This window comes from Macaca nemestrina, chromosome 10 (assembly GCF_043159975.1).
Source record: "Macaca nemestrina isolate mMacNem1 chromosome 10, mMacNem.hap1, whole genome shotgun sequence".
Lineage (NCBI taxonomy): Eukaryota > Metazoa > Chordata > Mammalia > Primates > Cercopithecidae > Macaca > Macaca nemestrina.
The window spans coordinates 143777209-143797343 of NC_092134.1; the positions used below are offsets into that span (position 1 = coordinate 143777209).

A 20135-nucleotide genomic window follows, 5' to 3' on the forward strand; every position below is an offset into this window, starting at 1 on the left:
AAATTAAAAAGAAGGTAGACTTTCGAGTCTGACAATTAAGAGAGGCCAGCCTGGGCAACACAGCAAGGTCATGTGCCTAAAAAAATAAAAATACATTAAAAGTGTGTTGAATTCATTTAAATCGAACAATGTAGATACTTCGACATTTTTGGCCCCATTGTTTTACATTCGTTGGTGCTTAACGGTAGTGAGCAATCGGGACTATTGCTCTCCTCTGTTCTGCACCTCAGACAGCTGCAGTCTGTTCTCCACCCCCTCAGGGGTCTCCAGTCCCAAGAGACTAGGTCAGTCAATGCTGCTTCTCCACAACCTTGTCCTGTTCTTTCCACTCCTTAAAACGAACTTTAAAAATAGAAAACCACAGAAGTATTTTATAAAAATTAGAAAATGTGAATAAGCAAAAAGAAGAAAATTAAAATGCCTAAAGAAGATACTGAAACCAAGTGGTAATTGAATCACTCCAGAGCCACCAGGGTTTAGGATGTGGCATGCATCATTTTATCTCCGCTTTCCACGTGGACTCCTACATCTGTCTTAGAACACAGCGTTCTGCTGTACAATGTGTCACGATCATCAGCTGGGCCCAAGCGACCTCAGCGTCGCTACTAATAACCTTCCAGGGACCCATCCCCTGTCTGAACCTGGTTTATTTCTCAAATCTTCCGCCAGAGACTTGGATTGTTTTCACATCTTCACTGGAACAAACACTGAAATGTTTATCCTGCGTGTCTTATGCATTTACCGACTTTCTTCCTTCCAGTTAGACCTTGACTACCTTTGAAAACCAACTCAAGGCCGGGCACGGTGGCGCGCACCTGTGGTTTGGGAGGCTGAGGCGGGAGGATCACTTGACCCCAAGAGGTTAAGGCTGAAGTGAGCTCTGATTGCACCGCCGTACTCCAGCCTGGGCCACACAGCGAGGCCGCGCCGCTAAACAAACAACTCAAGGTCTTTGGTCTTGCATCGCCGGGTACCTTCCGAACTTACTGTATAAAACATCAACCCCTCCCCCCCAAAAACAAACAAACAAAAAAAAAAAAACACAAACCCACACACACAAAAAAACTATAAACTCCACAACGGCAGAGGATGGACTGTGCCCGTGCCAGGACTTGGGGTGTTCAGTCATCTCCCAGCCACCTTTTGACCAGGTCTGCGAGGATCCCACCCCCGCCGCCGGATCGCCCGGTTATGCCCGGAGCGCCGGGGGTCACGGAGGTCAGCCGTGGTCAGGCTGCTCTAGGCTTCCCCTGAGGGAACCGCCCGCAGGGCCCACCTGGGTGGAGCCCCCGCCAAGGCTGAGGTCGGAACTCCGCCTGGACCCGGGCGCGTCCCCTGGGGGTCTGTTCCAGCGGCGCCCTCCTCCCCCGCGCGGGGAAAGCGCTGCGCCCCGCTGAGCCGCGACCCCAGCTTGACTCGGCTGCGCCTGCGCCGGCGCCAGCACCAGGGCGGGCAGCGCAAGGTCACCCGTGGGTCAGGACTCCCTCGGCTCGGCTGCAGGGCGGGGGTCACGGCGCCCTCCCCCACCCACCCCGCACCCCGCGATCCGCAGGCCTGCTCCTTCCAGCGCTCGAGAACGCAAAGCTCCAGGCCTTTCTGACCCCGCACTGCGCACCCCAGAAACCCCAGGTCCCCCGGGACGCCCGGGACTCCTCGGACCCGCAGATGCCACGTACACCAGATCTCCCACAGACCCCTCAGCTCACCAGGCTTCCGCGGTTGCCCGGGAGGCTGAGGGGCGCGGGTCCCCGGGACGGCTTGTGGGCGGGGCCTCGCGGGGATTGGCCGCGGCCTGGATACTTTGTAGCACCCGCACCTTCTGCGCTGCCCCGCGCCTCCTCGCCAGCCCCGGGTGCGCGCCAAGCACGTGCGCCAGGGCTGAAGGGGTCCCGGAGGGTGAGGGGCGCTCGGGCAGGGGAGGGTCGGGAGGGTGAGGGACGCGCGGGCAGAGGGGTCCTGGAGGGTGAGGGGCATGAGGGCAGGAGTCCCTGAGGGTAAGGGGGCCCCCGGAGGGTGAGGGGGGCGCGGGGGCCGGGGTGAGGCTGAGGGCGGAGCCTCCCGGGCTGGAGCCCCAGGCAGCAGTTTCGGCCTCAGGGAGCCGCGCGCCAGAAAGGTAGGGAGGCGGGGGCCATGGAGGGGGGGGTCCCGCCACAGTCGGGGAGCCACGCAGAGCCACCTCCCGCGACCCTTCCCCTCCATTCAGGCGGAGCCGGGTGCCCCTCAGGGCACTGGGCGGACAGGCCAAGGTACCCCACGGGAACCTTTTTCCTTCCTGAAATGGCAGGAACCCCGCCCCTCCCAGAGCCGGTGGGGGTTGGCGTTGCAGGAAACCCAGGCCTGGGAGCCTCCTCTGCCCTCCTCCAAGGCCTCTGCAGCCTCTGTTCCCCCAAGGGACCCCGGCTCCAGGGCCTCCTGCCCACTGTGGCAGCTGGAAACGCAGAGCCCTGACTCGGGACCTGGGTGAGATGGCGCTAGAGCCCAGGAAGGGTGGAGTAGACGAGGTCGTGTCCCTTGGCGGGGCACGGGAGATGATGCAGGCAGAAAGAACCCCTCGCCAGGGAGCGCACAGCCTAGCTGGTTCTTTGAGGCGTGAGGGTTTACAAACTTTTTGGAATAACAGTGTATTCCGCAGAAGTAAGATCGATTGGGAAAGGTTTTATGTTGGGAAAAGCAGTCACTGGCAGCTGCCTAAATGTCCTCAGGTGAGGCCCCGTTAGAACAAGTCAAGGTTCCTCCTGTGTGGATGCAGGACCAAGCGTGTGATTGCGAAGTGTGTCTTTGACACTGTTTGGATTAAGTATTGGCATAAGCAGTTTCTGCTGTTAAAACAAGTGCCTGTATGTGGATTCAGATGGAAGGCCTTGGCATCTACTGGTGACCCCTGCACACAAGGTCCCTACCCTACTGAGCCCAGAGAAGGAGTGAGATGAAACATAATCATGACGTGTATGACAGCGTGGAGGAAAGGAAGGGCAAGCAGAGCTGAGAGGAACAGGGTGGGCTGTGGACCAGGGTGCCAGGTGGAAGGTTCAGAGAAGTGGAGGAGCTGTTGCAGACAGTACCCAGCCCAGTGCTTGGTGCACAGCCGTGTTTGTTAAGGACTAAAGTATTTTGGGGATTAGAAGGAAATTCTAGAGGATGTCTGCTATGGTGGTGCCCTCTCTCGGAATGTGTGAGGTCTTACTCCTACTCTACAAGTGTCCATGGCTCACGAGCCGTGGCATCACCTGCTTTGCAGAGTGGGTTGGGCGATTGATGGAAAGGACATGGTCAGTGTTGGCCATTCCTGTGACTGTTCTCTGTGTTGGCAGAGTGGCCACGACCCAGCGCAGGATGCAGAGCTTCCTGACTCTGCTGAAGGAGCATGGGGACACCCGCGCACCCCCAGCAGAGCTGGTAACCCTTGCAGGCAGACTGTGCCGAGATTTCCAGGATGACCTTGCCCAAGTGCAGCCTTTGGTCGCAGCCATTCTGGACAGCCCCCTCCGCCTGCACCTGCTGGACAATGCAGATGTGGCCCTGGCGTGTGCTCGTGTCCTGGACCAGCAGGAGCAGCAGCAGGCAGCTTGCCGGCTCCTGGAGGTAGGCCTGGGCTACAGGCGTGGGGTACAGAGAGAAGTAGCAACTTCTCCAGGCAGCCTCCACCCATGCCAGGCACTGCAGTAATACCCGGGAGTTAGTAGGAACCCGTTGGCTGGAGGTCCAACCCCAGGCCTTGGAAAAACGTGGGAGGCGGATTTTATATAAGCTTAGTCCACTCTCATGTTACTGAACTCTAACTAGTTTGGTAATCTGAGTTAAAACTACTCATTCGTCAAATCCCTATTGAGTGGTGATCTGTGACAGGCATGATGCCAACAAAGTGAGTGAATAAAATGCAGTCCTGCCTTTGGAGAGCCAACATCTTAGCAAGGCATTCAGACAGACCCCCTCTCATTCCCTGGCTGCATTGGAGAACTCTGAAAAACAAAAGTATCTTTGTCACTCACCTGCTGGTACCTTCAACCTCAACGCATTAGGCATTGAACCTGACCTGTGCTGATCTGAAGCTATTTACAGTGTTTATTATTCCAACTAATGTGACCACTGAGCGTTTTGTATGCTTGATGACAGGACACTGCCCCAGGTGGTGCTGAGTGGTGCATGTCATGTGCCGGATGCCTGTGTTACTTGCTGAAATCTGAAAAATTCTGAATTGCAGAAAACGTGTGGCCCAAAGGGTTTCCAAAAAGGAATTTGAATGCCTATTTTTCCTTTCTTTGACCCTGTAATACAGTTCATGCATAATTCATTGTGAGTTTACCTTCAAGATACTCAGTTCCTTCCAACACCCCCCCCCCACCAAGCTAGTGTGGTGTCCTCCTGCTCCTCCACCTGTTCACACAGCAGCCAGAGGGAGTTTTTACAATGCAGATGGTGTCATGGTGTGCCCCTGAGCAGTGGCTCCCAGAGCCAGGGCCTGAGCCTGCTGCCGTCCTCTCACCTCTGGCTCCTCCCAGCCTCCTCTGCAGTGGCCATACCAGTCTCCTTGCCATTCCAACTCCCGAGATATTTCCCTGTCCCAAGGCCTTTGCAGGTGTCTTTCCCTCTGTTAGAGGCTGGCGCCTGGCTCTCCGTGTGGCTGGTGCCTTCCTACCCTTCTGGTTTCTACTTTAAATGGCAGCCCATGGAGGTGGTGTCTCCCTCACGCTCCAGTATTGCCCCCTCATTATCCTTTTCTGTCCCTTCTTGTGTTTGTAACTAGAAGGTGGTTTGTCGGCTGGGCGCGGTGGCTCAAGCCTGTAATCCCAGCACTTTGGGAGGCTGAGACAGGTGGATCACGAGGTCAGGAGATCGAGACCATCCTGGCTAACACGGTGAAACCCCGTCTCTACTAAAAAATACAAAAAACTAGCTGGGCGAGGTGGTGGGCGCCTGTAGTCCCAGCTACTTGGGAGGCTGAGGGGAGGCGGAGCTTGCAGTGAGCTGAGATCCAGCCACTGCACTCCAGCCTGGGCGACAGAGCGAGACTCCGTCTCAAAAAAAAAAAAAAAAAAAGAAGGTGGTTTGTCACTGTGCCTTCCATCTGCCTCCCTTACTGCACTGAAGGCCCACAAGGCAGGGCCGCCACAGCCTTTCTCACTGCATGATTGGCTAACACACAGCATGACACCTAGAACCTAGCAGGGCTCAAGGTCTTTCAAATCTGTCAAAATAAATGAAGTAAACAAACGAGGGAGTGCAGAGTTAGAGTTGTAACAACTGCGGTGAAGGCAACCGCTGGCATCAGTGATGAAAAGAGAGGAATTAGAAGCTCAGTCAGGGTGACCCATGAGTATGTCTGAGGAGGTGACTTGTGACTGAGACCTGGGAGGCATGAAGGGACCACCACGTCAAGAACGGGCAGCAACCCCAGCCTGTGCAGGGTGTTCCTGCCCAGTCCTGCCCCCAAGTCAGGGCAGGGGGAGGTTCCCATGCAGGTTCCCTGAAGGCTGCGTGCTGAGAGGAGATGGGGGCACAGAGCCGTCGGCTCTGTGGGGTCACTGCTGAGCAAGACTGGGCCTCTCTGATGCCTCAGAGAGAAAGCTGAATGATTCTCAGCACCTCCCTTGCCAGGATGGTCCAGGCAACACTGTAGTTAAAGGCCAGTGTGGGGCCACAGGGATCACTCCTGTGGCAGATGATTGGAATTGAGGAAATTATGGGAGCCACACAGGAATCACAGGAGACCAGCACCAGGCATCTTCCATCATCAGCAAAGTCTGGTTACGTGGACGGGACCCCTTCATCCCCCTCACCTTAGAATGTGCCAAGTACCCGAGGGGCCAGTACTACTGCTGGGAGACAAAGGTCTTTCACGTAAGACTTGAATCACACATCAGGCCCTCAGATCACACCATGTGGTTATAGCCACTGCTCCACCTCTCCTTTGCTGTTGGCCAAAAGAGAATTATTGGACTTTCCCTTGCCACGTGTGCCTTACCTTTGAGGTACAGCTGGGAGCTGTGCTCATCTTGTGTTTTGGGGAGGGTTGAAGGTTTAAAGGCAGACTGATGTGAGTGCATCTGCCCAAAGTCCGTGAGGTGACCTGGCAGGCCTAGGGTCATACCGCTGAGCCTGCTGAGAATGGAGCAGGGGCCGTCTGACTCACGCCTGCATTGCGTGGCCACACTGGCACTTTGCAAAATCAGTGGATTTGAACCCAGAACCCTGCTCTTCCCATCACTGCCTTCCCCAAGGCTGAGTCGGTTTGGGATGGCAGACGCAGGTCCCAGCAGTGTTCCAGGATGGGCAGGTGGCCAGGGCTCAGTACACTCTTCTTGGCAGGGGTGCCAGGTGCCAGGAGGCAGCCAGGAGCTGGTGCAGCTCTGGAACGACATCCACTACCATCTGGTCATGAGGAGGCTGGGCGTGGCTGCGCTCACCCCGGTGCAGAAGTTCCGCTGCAGGAAGAGGTAACCCAGAAGCCTTTACTTGTGCATATTTCATGGGGATCCCGAGGGATTAGACGGACCGTGCAAACCCCAGAGGGGCTGAAGCAAAGTAGAGGTGAGGAGGTGCGGACGGGAAGTGTCCAGCAGAGCAGTAATAGTCACAGTGTAGTCAGCATAACATGGCTTCAGTGTGGGTCACACCTGTGCTGGATGCTGGTCACTGAGCTGCACTCTCCACCAGCTGCTTCAGTCAGCTGCTGGCTGGAAATGGATGGCTGACCGCAGGGTGACTGAGGCTAAGGCCAGGAGGTGGGCATCCTGATCATCTCCGCCCAGCATCCACCCAGGGACTGGCCAGAAAGGGGGCCCTTGGGCCAGGAACAGTGGAGGTGGAAGGCAGGTGGGAGCGGCACAGCATGTGTCCCCAGGTCATCTAATCCCCACATCTGGGCTCTGGGTGGCCACTGAGGGGCTGCAAGGGCTTTCAAAGAAGTGAGAGTGAGAATGTTGCCAGTGTTAGCACGAGTTACACGCCAGGTGCTCAGAACAGTACCAGGCACATGATAGGCACTAAATAAGTGGTAGTCCTTGTCATCGCCACCATTATCAGCACTAAATCTATGTTACTACTAGTAATTGTTATTATCGCCATCATCACCACTTATGGATGAGGAAACGGAGGCACAGAAAGGGTAACCTGAGGTTCCACACAAGAGAGAGGTGCAAAGCCAGGACTCTAGCCCAGACACTGAGAAATTGGAGCCTTTAAAAAAAATTCAAACAGGGTCTTGCTCCATTGCCCAGACGAGCATGCAGTGGCACCGTCACAACTCACTGCAGCCTCAACTTCCCGGGCTCAAGCGATCCTCCCACCTCAGCCCCCCAAGTAGCTGTGACCACCATGACCGGCTAAGTTTTAATTTTTTGTAGAGACAGGGTCTTGCTGTGTTTCCCAGGCTGGTCTCAAACTCCTGGTAGCCTTTACTCTTCATCTCAGGTGCTCTCCACTGGTCAGGAAAGGGCTGTAGATCTTGCTGTGGACTCCTGACAGCCCAAGTCATGAAAGATTCCTGAGCCACAGGGCCTGGTCGGTAAGAACACTGGTTGCTGGAGGAAGAAGACCTGGGTACCTTTTTGGCCCAGAGAATGTTCTTGTGTGGTACCCATCAAACAGAGTGACGGAGTAAGACAAGTCGTCAGAAGCCCTGCAGTAAATCAGCTGTGGGGTCTTCAGGGGATGTGACTGTAGCCCTCCGTGGGCATGCTGGCAGCCCTCCAGAGTGCAGTGGTGTCATCTTGTCATCTTGTCGACATGTTTGTTAAGTGTCCCCTGCCTGCTGGGTTCTGGGAGGTGCTGGGGATGAAGGCCAGGCTCTGCCTCCATGGAACTGACATTGGGATGTGGACAATGGCCGACAGACGAGGAAATAGAGTAGATCACATAGTTCAGAGAGTGAGAAGTGCTATGCAGAGAATAGGTTCAGAAGAGGGCTGTGCGAGGTTGGCTGCTTTAGATGGGGTGGTCAGTGCAGGCTGGTCCTAGTCTTGGAGGAGAGTCTTGAGTGTGGTGACGTGCCAGCCACGTGCGCAGAAGTTTCCAGGAAGGGGCAGCACATTCAAAGACTTGGGGTCAGAGAAGCTTGGTGTTCAGGGACAGATGGGAAATATTTTGGGGTGTATGTGTTCACAGCCCTTGAAACATGTGAAAACAATTCTTAGCCTGTGACTGTAGGAGAAGGTGGTGGAATGGATTCACCCACCCTGCCTTAGAGGCTGATGAGCAGCAGGAGGACATTGGGCCTGCAGCCATGGTAGCTGCTGGTTTGGGTTATGACCATGCTGATGGTCCCCAGGGGGTGTCAGGAAGGGATGGCATCTGAGTCACACCAGATGCAGATACAGGGATCCGGAGTAGATGCTGGAGTTTCTAAGAGGTTCCAGGCATGGCACAGGGCTGGGATAGTGGCTGGGGAAAGTGGACAGGGTTGTGTCAGGGTAGATTTTGGAGGTGGAGCTGGGGGGTTTGCTGGTGGGCTGAACACATTGAAGGAGGTAAAGAGAGGACTGAAGTAGACTCCAGGGCTCTTGGCCTGTGTGGGAACCACCAGGGGCATGAGGGTTCCTTCACTGAGGTGCACAGGGTCTGGGGAAAAGTTTGGAGAAGGGGGATGGAGTTCTTTTGGGATTCGTGATGTGTGAGACGCATTTTAGATGTCCAAGTAGGCACTGGGATGACACGTCTTCTATAGACAAGTAATATTGGTGCATATGTCATCTTTTTCTTATGAAATATTCAAATCAGCTCAGCACTAGAGAGGAGCATAACCAGCTGGAACACCCCCGGTGTCCAGCTCCAGCACTTCTCAGACATGTGTCCCTTTGTCATCTCTGTGAGTGAACTGATACCCTGGTAGGGCACAGAGAAAGGAGGGGTCCTCTATGCTCAGGGGACAGACCTCTGGGACTTTGCAGCCCAGAGGAGGATAAGGGAGATTTAGCTGAGACATGGCCAGTGAGAGGAAGAGGAAATCCAGAAGTACACAGAGTTCAGAAACCAGTGAGGCTGAGGAGGTGCCAGTTAAGAGGAGAGCTGAGAAATGAACTTTGGGTTTTGTGAACTGGGCCAGTGCTTTTAGTGGTAAGGTGCAGGGATCCAGGCGTGTCACAGAAACAGGGAGACAGTGGCAGTGATCCAAGATCATTGTTTGAGAAGTTCAGCTGGGACGGGAGCAGAGTCATGGGGTAACCACTGGAGGTGAGAAATTTACAGAGCTTAGTAGCTCATGAGAATGACTTACTAGAAGAAATTCTGATGGTGGGAAGCAGGGAGTTAGTTCAGGGGAGCGTTCTTAGTGATGTGAGGGATGAGCAGGTGCCACGGCTGGAGCCCCCCCTCACCAGGGGCCCCACAGGCATTTGGGGAGTGCAGAAGGGCTGGCAGGTTTGGTGGGGGCACAGGTGATGCTTCTCTTCTGAGAACATGTTGGTGAAATGACAACCAGATCACCCAAGGACAGTGAGTCTTGGGAGGAGGTGTTGGGGGTGAGAGAAGAAGGGAGAAAGCTGACGTGGCCATGCAGGGTGGCAGGGGTGTGAGTGCTGCAAGCCTCAGAGGACTCATGCAAGAATGGGGCTGATACCTGGAAACCAGCGATGAACAGAAAGCACTGCATGGGAAAGCACACACAGGGTGGCAGCCAAGTCCTGAGGACAACAGTGTGTGTGTGTGTGTCCGGGAGGGCCATCCACGGGAGCTCCGTGGGCTGAGGACACCTGTGTGTGAGTACGTCCAGGAAGGCCGTGCACGAGGCCTCCATGGGTGAGGATGCCTGTGTGTATGTCCAGGAGGGCCATCCACGGGAGCTCCATGGGCCCAGGAGCACTGCAAGGGCCCACAGAGGGTGCTCCTCACAGCCGCCTATAGGTGTTCTGGAACAGTGTATGTCAGGGCTTGTACATGTCTGTGGGAGACTCTAGTTTTCACTAACTGGAGGCAGAGAGGCAACCCCCAGGAGGAGGCACAGGGAAGGAAGCGTCACCTTCTGCAAAGGGCCAGGCCTGGAGAAGGGAACAGATTTGGAGGGGTCCTGTCCGTTACCACCTCCTCACTGTCCTCACCCAGGAACCCTCCGCCCCCCTCCCTCTGCCCGGAGGGGCTGAAGAGCCGGAACTTCCCCAGAGAGGTGCGTGAGAAGCTGCACGATTTCGCTGTGAGGGTGAACACCAACCCCAGCAAGACTGAGAGGGTAAGAATAGAAGACACCAGGACCCAGGGGGTCCCCGCCTGGTGCCTCCCCCTCCCCCAAGGGGATACCCCCACCCCAGGCTCCTCAGTGGCCCCATCCCCCAGGGTGCTGTTGGCTTCAGCCGCTCCTCTGGACAGGGACCTTGTTGAGAGGGAGCCCCTGCAGACTGTCCTGTCTGCCACATGAAAGGTTTCATTTTCTCACATGGAGTCATAACATCGTGTCTGTGGCCCCACGGCTGCTCACTCAGCACCCACTGTGTGCCAGGCACCGGGACGATGGGTCGAGGCATCCACCGGCCGACATGCTCTCCACTGCACAGTGGGTTTGTGCCAGGCACAGGCAGTGTGGTTCCCTCCACTGGCTTGGGGTGGCCCCGGGCATGTTTTCTGGGTGGACCTAGCAAGGGCCCCACTCAGGGGGACGTGCACGTGTGGCTGTGCAGACAGCCTGACCTGGCCTCACTGCTCAGGGCATGGGGATCAGCCCAGGGAGGTGAGGCCTGCATGTTCTGCTCATGCTCGCTGCTCCCTGCTGTCCTTGGAGAGGTTAGGCTGGACTCTCAGCCCCTTTCTTGGTGTAAATGAGCTGTGAGAGCCACTTCTACACACCCCCTGTCCTCAGGGAATGGAAGCAGGGCTAGAAGTGTTGTTGTTTGGGGGCAGGAGAACTTGGCATTGGAGACAAGCTTGACCCCTGAGCAGGTGTACAACTGGTTTGCCAATTACCGGCGCCGCCAAAGAGCCCTTCCCCAGCACATGGAGCCAGCCCAGCAGGCCACAGCTGAAGACCCTGGTGCAAGGGAGAGGGGTCCTGACCTCCTGCAGCCCTCAGGCAACCCCCATGTTGACTCTGGGTTTGTGGACAGGCCTCAGTGGTCAGGTGAGTGGCCCGAGGGCCCCAGTCTCCTGGTAGTTGGGGAGCTGATTTCTGATGGGCCGGGCCTAGGTAGCCACGCTGGTTACAGGGGTAGCCCTCCCCCAATCAGTAGGTTCCAGGTGTCCCTCTGTGGGAGCAAGATCACAGGGTCTGAGGGTCTGAGGCTCAAGACTGGCACAGGCTGGGCTGTGACTGCCCTTCTGCATTTCGAGGTCACTGTGTGGCCGGGCCAGGAGCTGGGCTGGGGAGGAGGGTATCATGTGGCCAGAGGAGGAGTTGGTGAGTCAGTTTGAGAAGTGAACCAAGCACCAGGATTTGGGGTGTCCTGGGTTGGCAATTAGGGATCGTTGGTTCACACCAAAGATAGGACAAGAAGCAAAAATATTGGGATGGCCCCATGGCAACAACCTTTTCCATCGGCAGGGCTGCTCATACCTGCTGGGAAGGAGGCTGGGAACCAGGGCCTCACTAAGCCTCCCCTCCCATCTCATTACTTTCAGAGGAACGTGAGGAAAAGGGGCCTCCACAGTCCCCACAGACCACCCAAGGACCATGGGAGCCACTGGCCTTAGCCACAGCCTTTCCTGCAGATGAGACAGTCTCAAAGCCAGTGGATGTCAGGTACTATCATCTCCACAGCCATGGAATCATCTCACTTATTCAGTTCCCTTTCCTCAAGTGGAGACTGGGGCATGGAGTAGGCATAGGGGTGACAGGACCCCCACACTGGGATCAGGTCAGACCCCAGGGAGAGGGAAGCCACCAGCAAGGAGCCCACGTCAGGGACTAGGGTGGGGGACAGCCTCTTCTGACCCCACATGTGCTCCTGCCGCCTGACTCATCTCCTGAGTTCATGTCTGTCTTGGATAATGTGGGGACAGACTTAGAAAGAAACACATGCAGGCCGGCCACCTAAAGACAAACCCAGCTGTCCCTGTGGTTTGTTTCTAGTACTTCGTCCGTTTTGATTTTCATTGAGTTAATACTAGCCAGTTGAGTTCCTACTGCACACCAGTGCTGTTTGAGCACCATTGTGCACCCTATGCTCCCTCCTGCCCTGCCCTGAGGGAGGCTCTGCCCACCAAGAGACAGTGTTCTCCATGTCCCCCAGGTCTCTGCCGGGTGGCGAGATGTACCAGGAGGGGCCTGGCCATGATCCTGCCACCCTCCCCGTCTTCTGCCCTGGCCCTGGCCTCTGCCCTCTGGCTGCTGGCAATGACATGCTGGACCCCTCTCTGGCTGCCCCTGAATCTTGGCTGATGTCTCTTGCACTGGCGTCCTCCAAGGAAGTTTCCTTCCAGACTGGGCAGCTGGTCCACAGCCACGGGCTGGACTTCATGATGGGCCCTGCAGACACCGCTGTGGCTGTGTCCATTGCCACCCTTGGAGATCCCAGCCCTACAGGTGGGTCCACTGCAGACAGACCATGAGTTTCAGCACCAGACACTGTGACTACTCAGGTCCTGTTTGAGGGGATAGAAGTGTGGGTAGGGCCACATGGCTTGAACCCATGGTATTTCATTAGACCTGGAACCAATGTAGCCAGAACAAAGACTCTTCCCACAAACATCCCAGATTATTTCTCATCTATTTTAGTGTGTGTGTGTGTGTGTGTGTGGGTGTGTATGTGTGTATGCATATCACTGGAGAGGAAGAGTTAAGTTGAAAGGAAGGAGCTGCCATCCTCTGCTCTCCACTGCAGTCCACTTGATTTATCTGTTAACACCGGGTGCAGCAGAGGAGGCTGAGCTCCTTAGACTCCCCACTTGTCCACCCCCCTTACCTGTAGTAGAGATCCCATGATTTTAGTTTCTAAGTTACTGAAGCTGTAAAATCATTTAAAGAATATGTATTTAGATGTATATTTTGTCCAGAATCGTGTGATTTCTCACTTTGTAAGGAGGAAATTGGCTCTATGAAATTTTTTTTTTTTTTTTCTGAGATGGAGTCTTAGTCTGTCGCCCAGGCTAGAGTACAGTGGCACAATCTTGGCTCACTGAAACCTCTGCCTCCAAGGTTCAAGCAATTCTCCTGCCTCAGCCTCCTGAGTAGGTGGAACTACAGGCACCTGCCACCACACCCGGCAAAATTTTTGTATTTTCAGTAGAGATGGGGTTTCACCATGTTAGCCAGACTGGTCTCAAACTCCTGACCTCAAGTGATCCACTCACCTCAGCCTCCCGAAATGCTGGGATTATAGGTGTGAGCCACTGTGCCCAGCCAAATTCACCTATATTTAATATTCTATGGGTATATACATCTTTTCTCTTCAGCTTTTTTTTTCTTCTTGGAGCCTTTCCATGCCTTTCCTTTTTCTTTTTACATTGTCTGTTTTTATCACATTTTTAACATCTTCCAGCATTTGAAGCATCCCATCTAAAAACTCACTGTTGGGGGCCCTCCATTTTCCTTTTCCCATCCAAGTGACAGCTCCCTAGGCCTGGAGTGAAGCCACTGTCCACAGTGCTCCCATGCTGTGTCCCTGGGTTCACTCCAGGGTGTCCTGAATTTCAGGTCTGGTTCTTTCTTTATTTGACTCCCTTGTTTCGTTTGCCAACGGTTTCAGTTAACTTTGCGAGAAAGAGTGCCTGCAAGATAAATTATCCGAGTCCTCATTTGTTCGAAAAATGTCTTTAGTCTGTTCTCAAGTTTGGTTAACAATTTTGCAAGGACGGAATTCTGAGTTGAAATACTTTTTACCCCTCATAATTTCTTGGAGCTTTTAGATTCTTTTTTTCTTTTTTTTGGTCGTAAAGTTCTGAAATTTCACACTGAGGGTCCGAGGTGTGGGTCTTTTTACTTCATCTTGCTGTTAAGACTTTAATCTTAAAAAATAAGGTCTCCTGACTGGGCGCAGTGGCTCACGCCTGTAATCCCAGCACTTTGGGAGGCCGAGGCAGGCGGATCATGAGGTCAAGACATCGAGACCAACCTGGCCAATATGCTGAAACCCCATCTGTACTCAAAAATATAAAAAAATTAGCTGGGCATGGTGGCGTGCGCCTGTAGTCCCAGCTACATGGGAGGCTGAGGCAGGAAATCACTTGAACCCGGGAGGTGGAGGTTGCAGTGAGCCGAGATTGGACCGCTGCACTCCAGCCTGGGTGACAGAGTGAGGCTCTGTCTCAAAACATAATAATAATAAGGTCTCCTGTAAGCTCTGGGCATTTTTTTCTAATATCCTTTGATAGTATCTTTGATAAGTTCCTGCTTCCATGTTTTCAGCTCTCTCTTTAAAGCACAAGTGTTATTTGGATGTTGGAACTCTGGGACCAGTCTCCCAGAGAATTTACCTTTTATCTTGTATCTTTTTAATTGCATGTGTGTTTTGGGTATTTCTTAAATTCTGTTATCTGATTTTTTTGTTTTAACAGTTGTAGATCTTTTTTTTTTTTTTTTTTTTTGAGACGGAGTTTCGATCTTGTTGCCCAGGCTGGAGTGCAATGGCGCGATCTCGGCTCACTGAAACGTCTGCCTCCCAGGTTCAAGCGATTCTTCTGCCTCAGCCTCCCAAGTACCTGGGATTACAGGCATGTGCCACCATGCTGGCTAATTTTGTATTTTTAGTTGAGATGGGGTTTCACCATGTTGGTCAGGCTGGTCTCGAACTCCTGACCTCCAGTGATCCACCTGTCTCAGCCTCCCAAAGTGTGGGATTACAGGCGTGAGCCTCCGTGCCCGGCCAACAGTTGTATATCTTAAGAGAATTTCAATCCTTCTTTACAGATCTCTGAACTCTTCTTCCTTCATAGATTATGTTACTTTCTATGGATGCAATATCTTATACTTCTCTGAGGTTCCTAATAATAATTTTTTTTAATGTGCTTCATTGACTGAACGCAGGACTGTTGGGACTGTGGATTCTGGCCCTTCCTTGATGCAGGGCCAGAAAGAGGAAGGGATCTTAGGGCTCGCTGCTCTGGAGAGGACTTGTCAGTTTGATCATACTGACCTTTCCTTTTTTGCTGTCCTTTTTATTTAACTGTTGGAGACTCACATGTGCCTGTCTATACTTAACGAGGCTGGAGTGGGGACGGTCACTGGATGTGTTCACACTGGGACAAGAGGAGCTGGTCTTCAAACCTGGGGCCTGCACAAGTGAGGGGGGATGTTGTGTGGGAATCAGCGAAGTCCTCTGTTCTGTCTGTTGAAACCCCTGCCTTCAGGTTCCCTGCTGCTGCCTGGGCACCTGGATGTTCTCCCTCTCTTGAGCTCCTTGGGAATCTCAGCCCCTGCCCCACACCCCAGCTCCCTGCCAGACACCCCATCCCCATGGGCTGCACTTGCAAGTGGACATTGTGCTCATGGCTTTCCCTTGCTCTTGGAAAGAGAATGTGTAATCTATTGCTGTACTATGATGGATGGAACCAGAATGTCCAAACTGGTGCTTGAACATTATTTCTTCTCTCCGGAGTGTCTGTAAGGTCTGCATGAAAGAAGAAATAGCAGAAAGCAGGCACATGGTCAGGAAGGTCCCTGTGACCTAGGAAGGCCCTGGGCAGCTGGGCACCAGGATAGGTGGTCACTCTGCTGTACAGGAAGGAGGACCACATGAGCCTCACCCCGAGGCCTGTTGTTCTGTGTCTTTAGATCAGGGCTATCTTAATGCTTGTTTTACAGCCTAATAGACTCAGGGCAGGAAAAAATCCTGCCTTTTCAGGCCACAACTCTCCTAAATGTCCACCCAGAATTGACCAAATCCACAGTAGCTTGTCTAAGAGCAGGTGATGTTCTGAGATACGCTCTGGAAAGTCACCGGGAGTGGAAACTAGTGACAGCTTATACCTCAGTGGCATCTTGGTAACCTTGGTAGGAGGTAACAGTGGAAACCACCAAGGGCTGGTGGCCGAGCACTCCGTGAACCAGCCACAAAAGGAGACTGAGGGCTCCTAGCACATTCTTCTGCACCAGCAGGGCGGAGCAAGCTGCAGACTCTGACTCTGGCACTGAAGGCACATGAGGTCTGTGATGACAGCAGCGTTTAAAGTCAGCAGAATGCAACCGCATCGTGGTCTCTGGAAGCCTGGAAAGGCTGTTGAGATCGATGGTTGCGACAGTTCCTTCCTCAGAGAGGGAGACTGAGGCCCGGGGACCGTGAGTCTGGTTCACGTGGCCCGGGCTGGTGGGGCCGCAGGCTGCATCTGCTTTGAGGTCTTGGTTGCGTCACACGTGGGCCGTGCTCCTTTCTCCTGCCAGTGTGCTGTGGAATCTCATTACATGCAGGGTTTGCTGGCCCCCCCAGTGGCTATCCCCAGAGCGTGCAGTTGGAGGAGGGTCTGGGCACAAGCGGTGGACAGACAGAGCTACGGGTGGGCAGCTTCCTGGTGACACAGCCCCCACTGCAAGCTCCTGAATTCATCCTCACCCAGAGGTAAGCCCTGAAGAGCCACAGGCCTGGACAATACTTACCACGGGCCACAAGGTATGGTAATGCCCAATTTATAGACTCACCATCCCAGACTGTGCAGATAGGGCCCTTTCCTTTGGATTGCTGAAAACTGTAACAGTCCCCCCCAGCCTACATCTACGAAGAAAAGGGTAGTTTTTCTCTCAAAAGAGCACCCCAAAACATCAGAGCAGATGTGGGCATCCCATTTATTGGTCATCATCAGGGTTCACCCTTCCCCACAAATCACCCTGGACCCCAGCAGCCTCTTGCTAGGGTTTCCTTTTCCCTGAGCAAACACTGTCAGTTTTTGAGCAGAATCAAGATCCCGATTTTCTATTCCGAATTGTAGTTTTAAAGGGACTTGGGGGGTCTGGAACAGCCTCCCTGACACTTGCTGTTGATAGTGTTAGTGCTGTAGACTTCAGAACAGAAGATGACCAGGGCCTTCGGGGCCAGCACAGCAGGTGGGATCCTGCAGAGACAGGAGGGATGGAGGAGTGTGGCAGGGTGGCCTGGGGTCCTCTGGTGGGGAGGCGATCACCCCCACCACTCCTGTTCTAGCAGACGCCCCATCTTCTCTACAGGAGGGCCACCAGGAGCACAGCAGGTCCCGAGGGTGTGGGGTCTCCCTCATCAGGGAGCTGAAACCAGGTTGACTCAAGGCTCGTGCTAGTGAGGGCAGAATTACAGGGGGACAGAGGAGAAAAGGGGGAACGGCCCCTAAATCACATGGTCTGCTTGCTGAAACAGCCAGATTGTGAGAAAATGTACACCACACAGATGGACTCACTTTTCCATTCATGGCTAAGAGCTGACACCAGGCAGAGTCTGCCATGGCCACTGTGTCCCCTGTGTCTTGCCTGACCTCTCCACATGGCCATCTCGACCCCTCCTCTTGCTCCCCCAACTCCCATGCCTCCCCACTCCGATCTGAAGGCCATGCTTCAACCTGAGAACATCAGTTCCTTCTTTCAAAGTGGCTTCGTTGTGGTGTGATTGGCTGTACATGTGTAGATGGAGCACCTGAATTTTCTCAGTGTGACTTTCGCATCCACACGAGGCCACCACTGTGATGAAGGTCTTCAGTGTACCCTTCTGCCCTTCGCCTCTCCCTGGCCACCCAGGACCATGGATCTGCTTCTGTCACTAAGGATTGGCTGCATTTTATAGAATTTCACGTAAATATGGTATACTTTCGGGTCTTTGTTTTGGTCTGGTCTGGCTTCCTTCACTCTGCATGACAACTTTGAGAGTCACTGTGTTGTGGATGCATGAACAGTTCATTCCTCTCTGTGGAGCGGCGTGCCACGGCATGGATGTGCTATAGCTTCTTCACCCTCATCCTATGGATGGGGATTTGGGGGCATCACAGATAAGGCTGCTGTGAACATCCTGTATGTGTATAGTCTGCACACCTGCTTTCATTTCTCATGGTGCATGCCCAGGAGAGCTGTGGCCATGTCACGTGCTAGGTATGCGTTGACCTTGCTGAGGAACCACTGACCCTTGCCCTGAGTGACTGTGCCGTGCATCCCTGCTCTCCCTCCTGCTGCCTGAAATCTTGTCTCCACAGCCCAGGCCTGTTCCTCCTTTGAGGTCTCTGTTTCCTCCACATTTCTGCTCACTGGCTCTTCCATGAGCCTGCTCTGAGCCCTCTATGCAGTTGCCCCTATGACCCACCAGGTGACCCTGCTCTCCGTGTAACATTCCCCTCCTAACACCCTACATACATTACAACCCTGCAGGAAGAGAGTGTTCTGATAAGTCAAGTATTAGAATGGCTCCTGTTGAGGAAGAAAGCACAGCTGGGTGGATTTTGTCACCCAGTGTCCCCTTGAGACAGGGCCTATCCTTACACTGTCTCTTTTCCAGCCCTCTGGAGCTGGCCCCAGCCCCATCTGCCTTCCCTGGCCCTGTGTCTGCCATGGAGCTGAGCCAGGCCCTGCCCTCCAGCCAGGTGAGGCTTCCCTGTGAGCACTAAAGGATTCCCTCTTTACTCCTGGATCTGCAGCTCATGGTGCTGAGGAGGGTTCAGCTCGTGCCACTGGAGGGAATACACCAGGCAAAGATGAACAAGGGACAAGGATGATTTGTGGCTAGACATTACTGGACTGGGAGCTGGGGTGAGGGATGCTGTGGGGCAACGTTCCCTCCTGAGCCCAGACTTGGGGGGGTCTTCCCAAGGTCAGGAGGTGCCCAGGTGGGAAGGCTGATCTTGAGCCTGGAAAGGAAGCCTCTGTGATTAACATTGTGTTTTCTTCCAGGTGCAGTGTTCCAACAGCCAGGCCTCTGGTGATGCCTTCTGGGGAGCCAGGATGCTCCTTGAGTTTTCAGGGAGCAGCCTGGGCTGAACTATCCTCAGGAGCCAGGCGGCACCCCAGGAGGAGCAGGTGTGGATGGTCTGGCTGGTCAACACAAGGAGTTGCAGAGCTTTATCCTGAATACAAAATGAAGGTCCCTAGAGTTCCCCTGGGGGCTCTGCTGAAAAGCATTGATTCTTTCCCACTGCCATGTTTGAATAGTTTGGTTGGCAATTCCCTGTAGTTGAGAAATGTTCATGGGATCAGAAGTCAAAGGTGTCCCACTCAGGCAGCTCTGGATCAGTCAGGCTCCGGGGCACTTGTGGGCAGAGAAGGCCATTCTAGAGAGGGGAGTGTTCCGCTGCTGGCTGCCTTGCCATCTGCCCATGAACAAGGCCAGACTTCTCCACCAAGTTAACTGAGTGAGGTATGAGGAGTGTCCTGAGATTTCTGTGTGTAGGGACTTCGAGTGCTGGGAGGCAGACCTGTCTGCGAATGGCCCAGGCAGGGCAGAGTAGGCTGGGTTTTCCCTTCAGGTTGTAATTCACTGTGTCTATGACACAAATGTTGTCAATTAAAGTTTAATGTTTTGAACTCCCTTGTATTCACTTAACCATGTATCCTGGGCATCTGTCCATGCCAAAGTACAGAGATGAACATCAGCCTTTCCACCCGGGGCCAGCGTTTCATGATGTGGGTGTACATTAATCATGCAGCAGTGTCCGACAGATGGACATCTGGATGGTTTCTAGTGTCTGTTTTATATGCAGCATTTGGGTGGGCAACCCTGTCCTCTGCCCTTTGCCCTTCACCTGGTTATTATTAGGATAAATTCCTGGAAGCTGAATTTCTGGGTCGGTTATGGTAGCCCTAGGTGTGGACTGTGGGTTTTGGAGTGTCTGTGACTGACCTTGTGCTCACCTGACCACGTGCACATCTCAGGGGAGAGCCACAAGTGGTCTGGGCTGAGGTCAATAGCCCTTAACCCAGAGAATTCAGACTCTGGCCCTGCTCTCAGGAGCTCCCAGGCTGCTCTGTGAGAGACAGGAGCACAAATACCAACCTTCCTGTGGGGTCATGGGTGGAACAGGAGGAGGAGCCATGGCTGGGAGATCTGACGGTGGGGGTCGGGGGAACAGGAGAATCTTGACAGAGGTTGGAGAAGGGTATTGTGATAGGAAGGGAATGGGGTAGTGTGGCAAAGAGAACAGGAGCTTTGGTATCTGGCGACCATTGCTCACCTGTGGCCCCATGCATCCCTGGCAATCCCCAGGCCTGGAGAAGCAGGAGGGCACTGGGACCAGCTTCCCAGCCATCCTGAGTTTGAAGAATGTGCTGCCAGCAGGGTGGTGTGGAGTGGAGGGCACAGCTGCTTGCCTACCTGTCGCAGGAGAACCGGCCCCCATGT

General features: G+C 53.9%; 1 protein-coding gene across 3 annotated transcripts; it reads left to right on the forward strand.

Annotated features, from left to right (window-relative positions):
- The first annotated feature begins 1826 nt into the window (after window positions 1-1826).
- Window positions 1827-19346, forward strand: LOC105490584 (anomalous homeobox). Of its 3 annotated transcripts, none has more exons than XM_011756382.2 (10): window positions 1827-1896; window positions 3312-3582; window positions 6307-6434; window positions 10036-10159; window positions 10825-11041; window positions 11539-11659; window positions 12150-12442; window positions 16262-16409; window positions 18300-18384; window positions 18692-19345. In XM_011756382.2, exons 2-10 carry the CDS (start codon window positions 3334-3336, stop codon window positions 18776-18778), a joined length of 1452 nt encoding a protein of 483 aa, XP_011754684.2. In that variant the 5' UTR covers window positions 1827-1896; window positions 3312-3333; the 3' UTR covers window positions 18779-19345. The 3 variants fall into 3 exon arrangements, with proteins under 3 accessions (XP_011754684.2, XP_070928522.1, XP_070928523.1); XM_071072421.1 differs by having other exon boundaries at window positions 1831-1896; window positions 10864-11041; window positions 18692-19346; XM_071072422.1 differs by lacking the exons at window positions 1827-1896; window positions 6307-6434 and having other exon boundaries at window positions 3316-3582.
- Window positions 19347-20135: the final 789 nt, after the last annotated feature.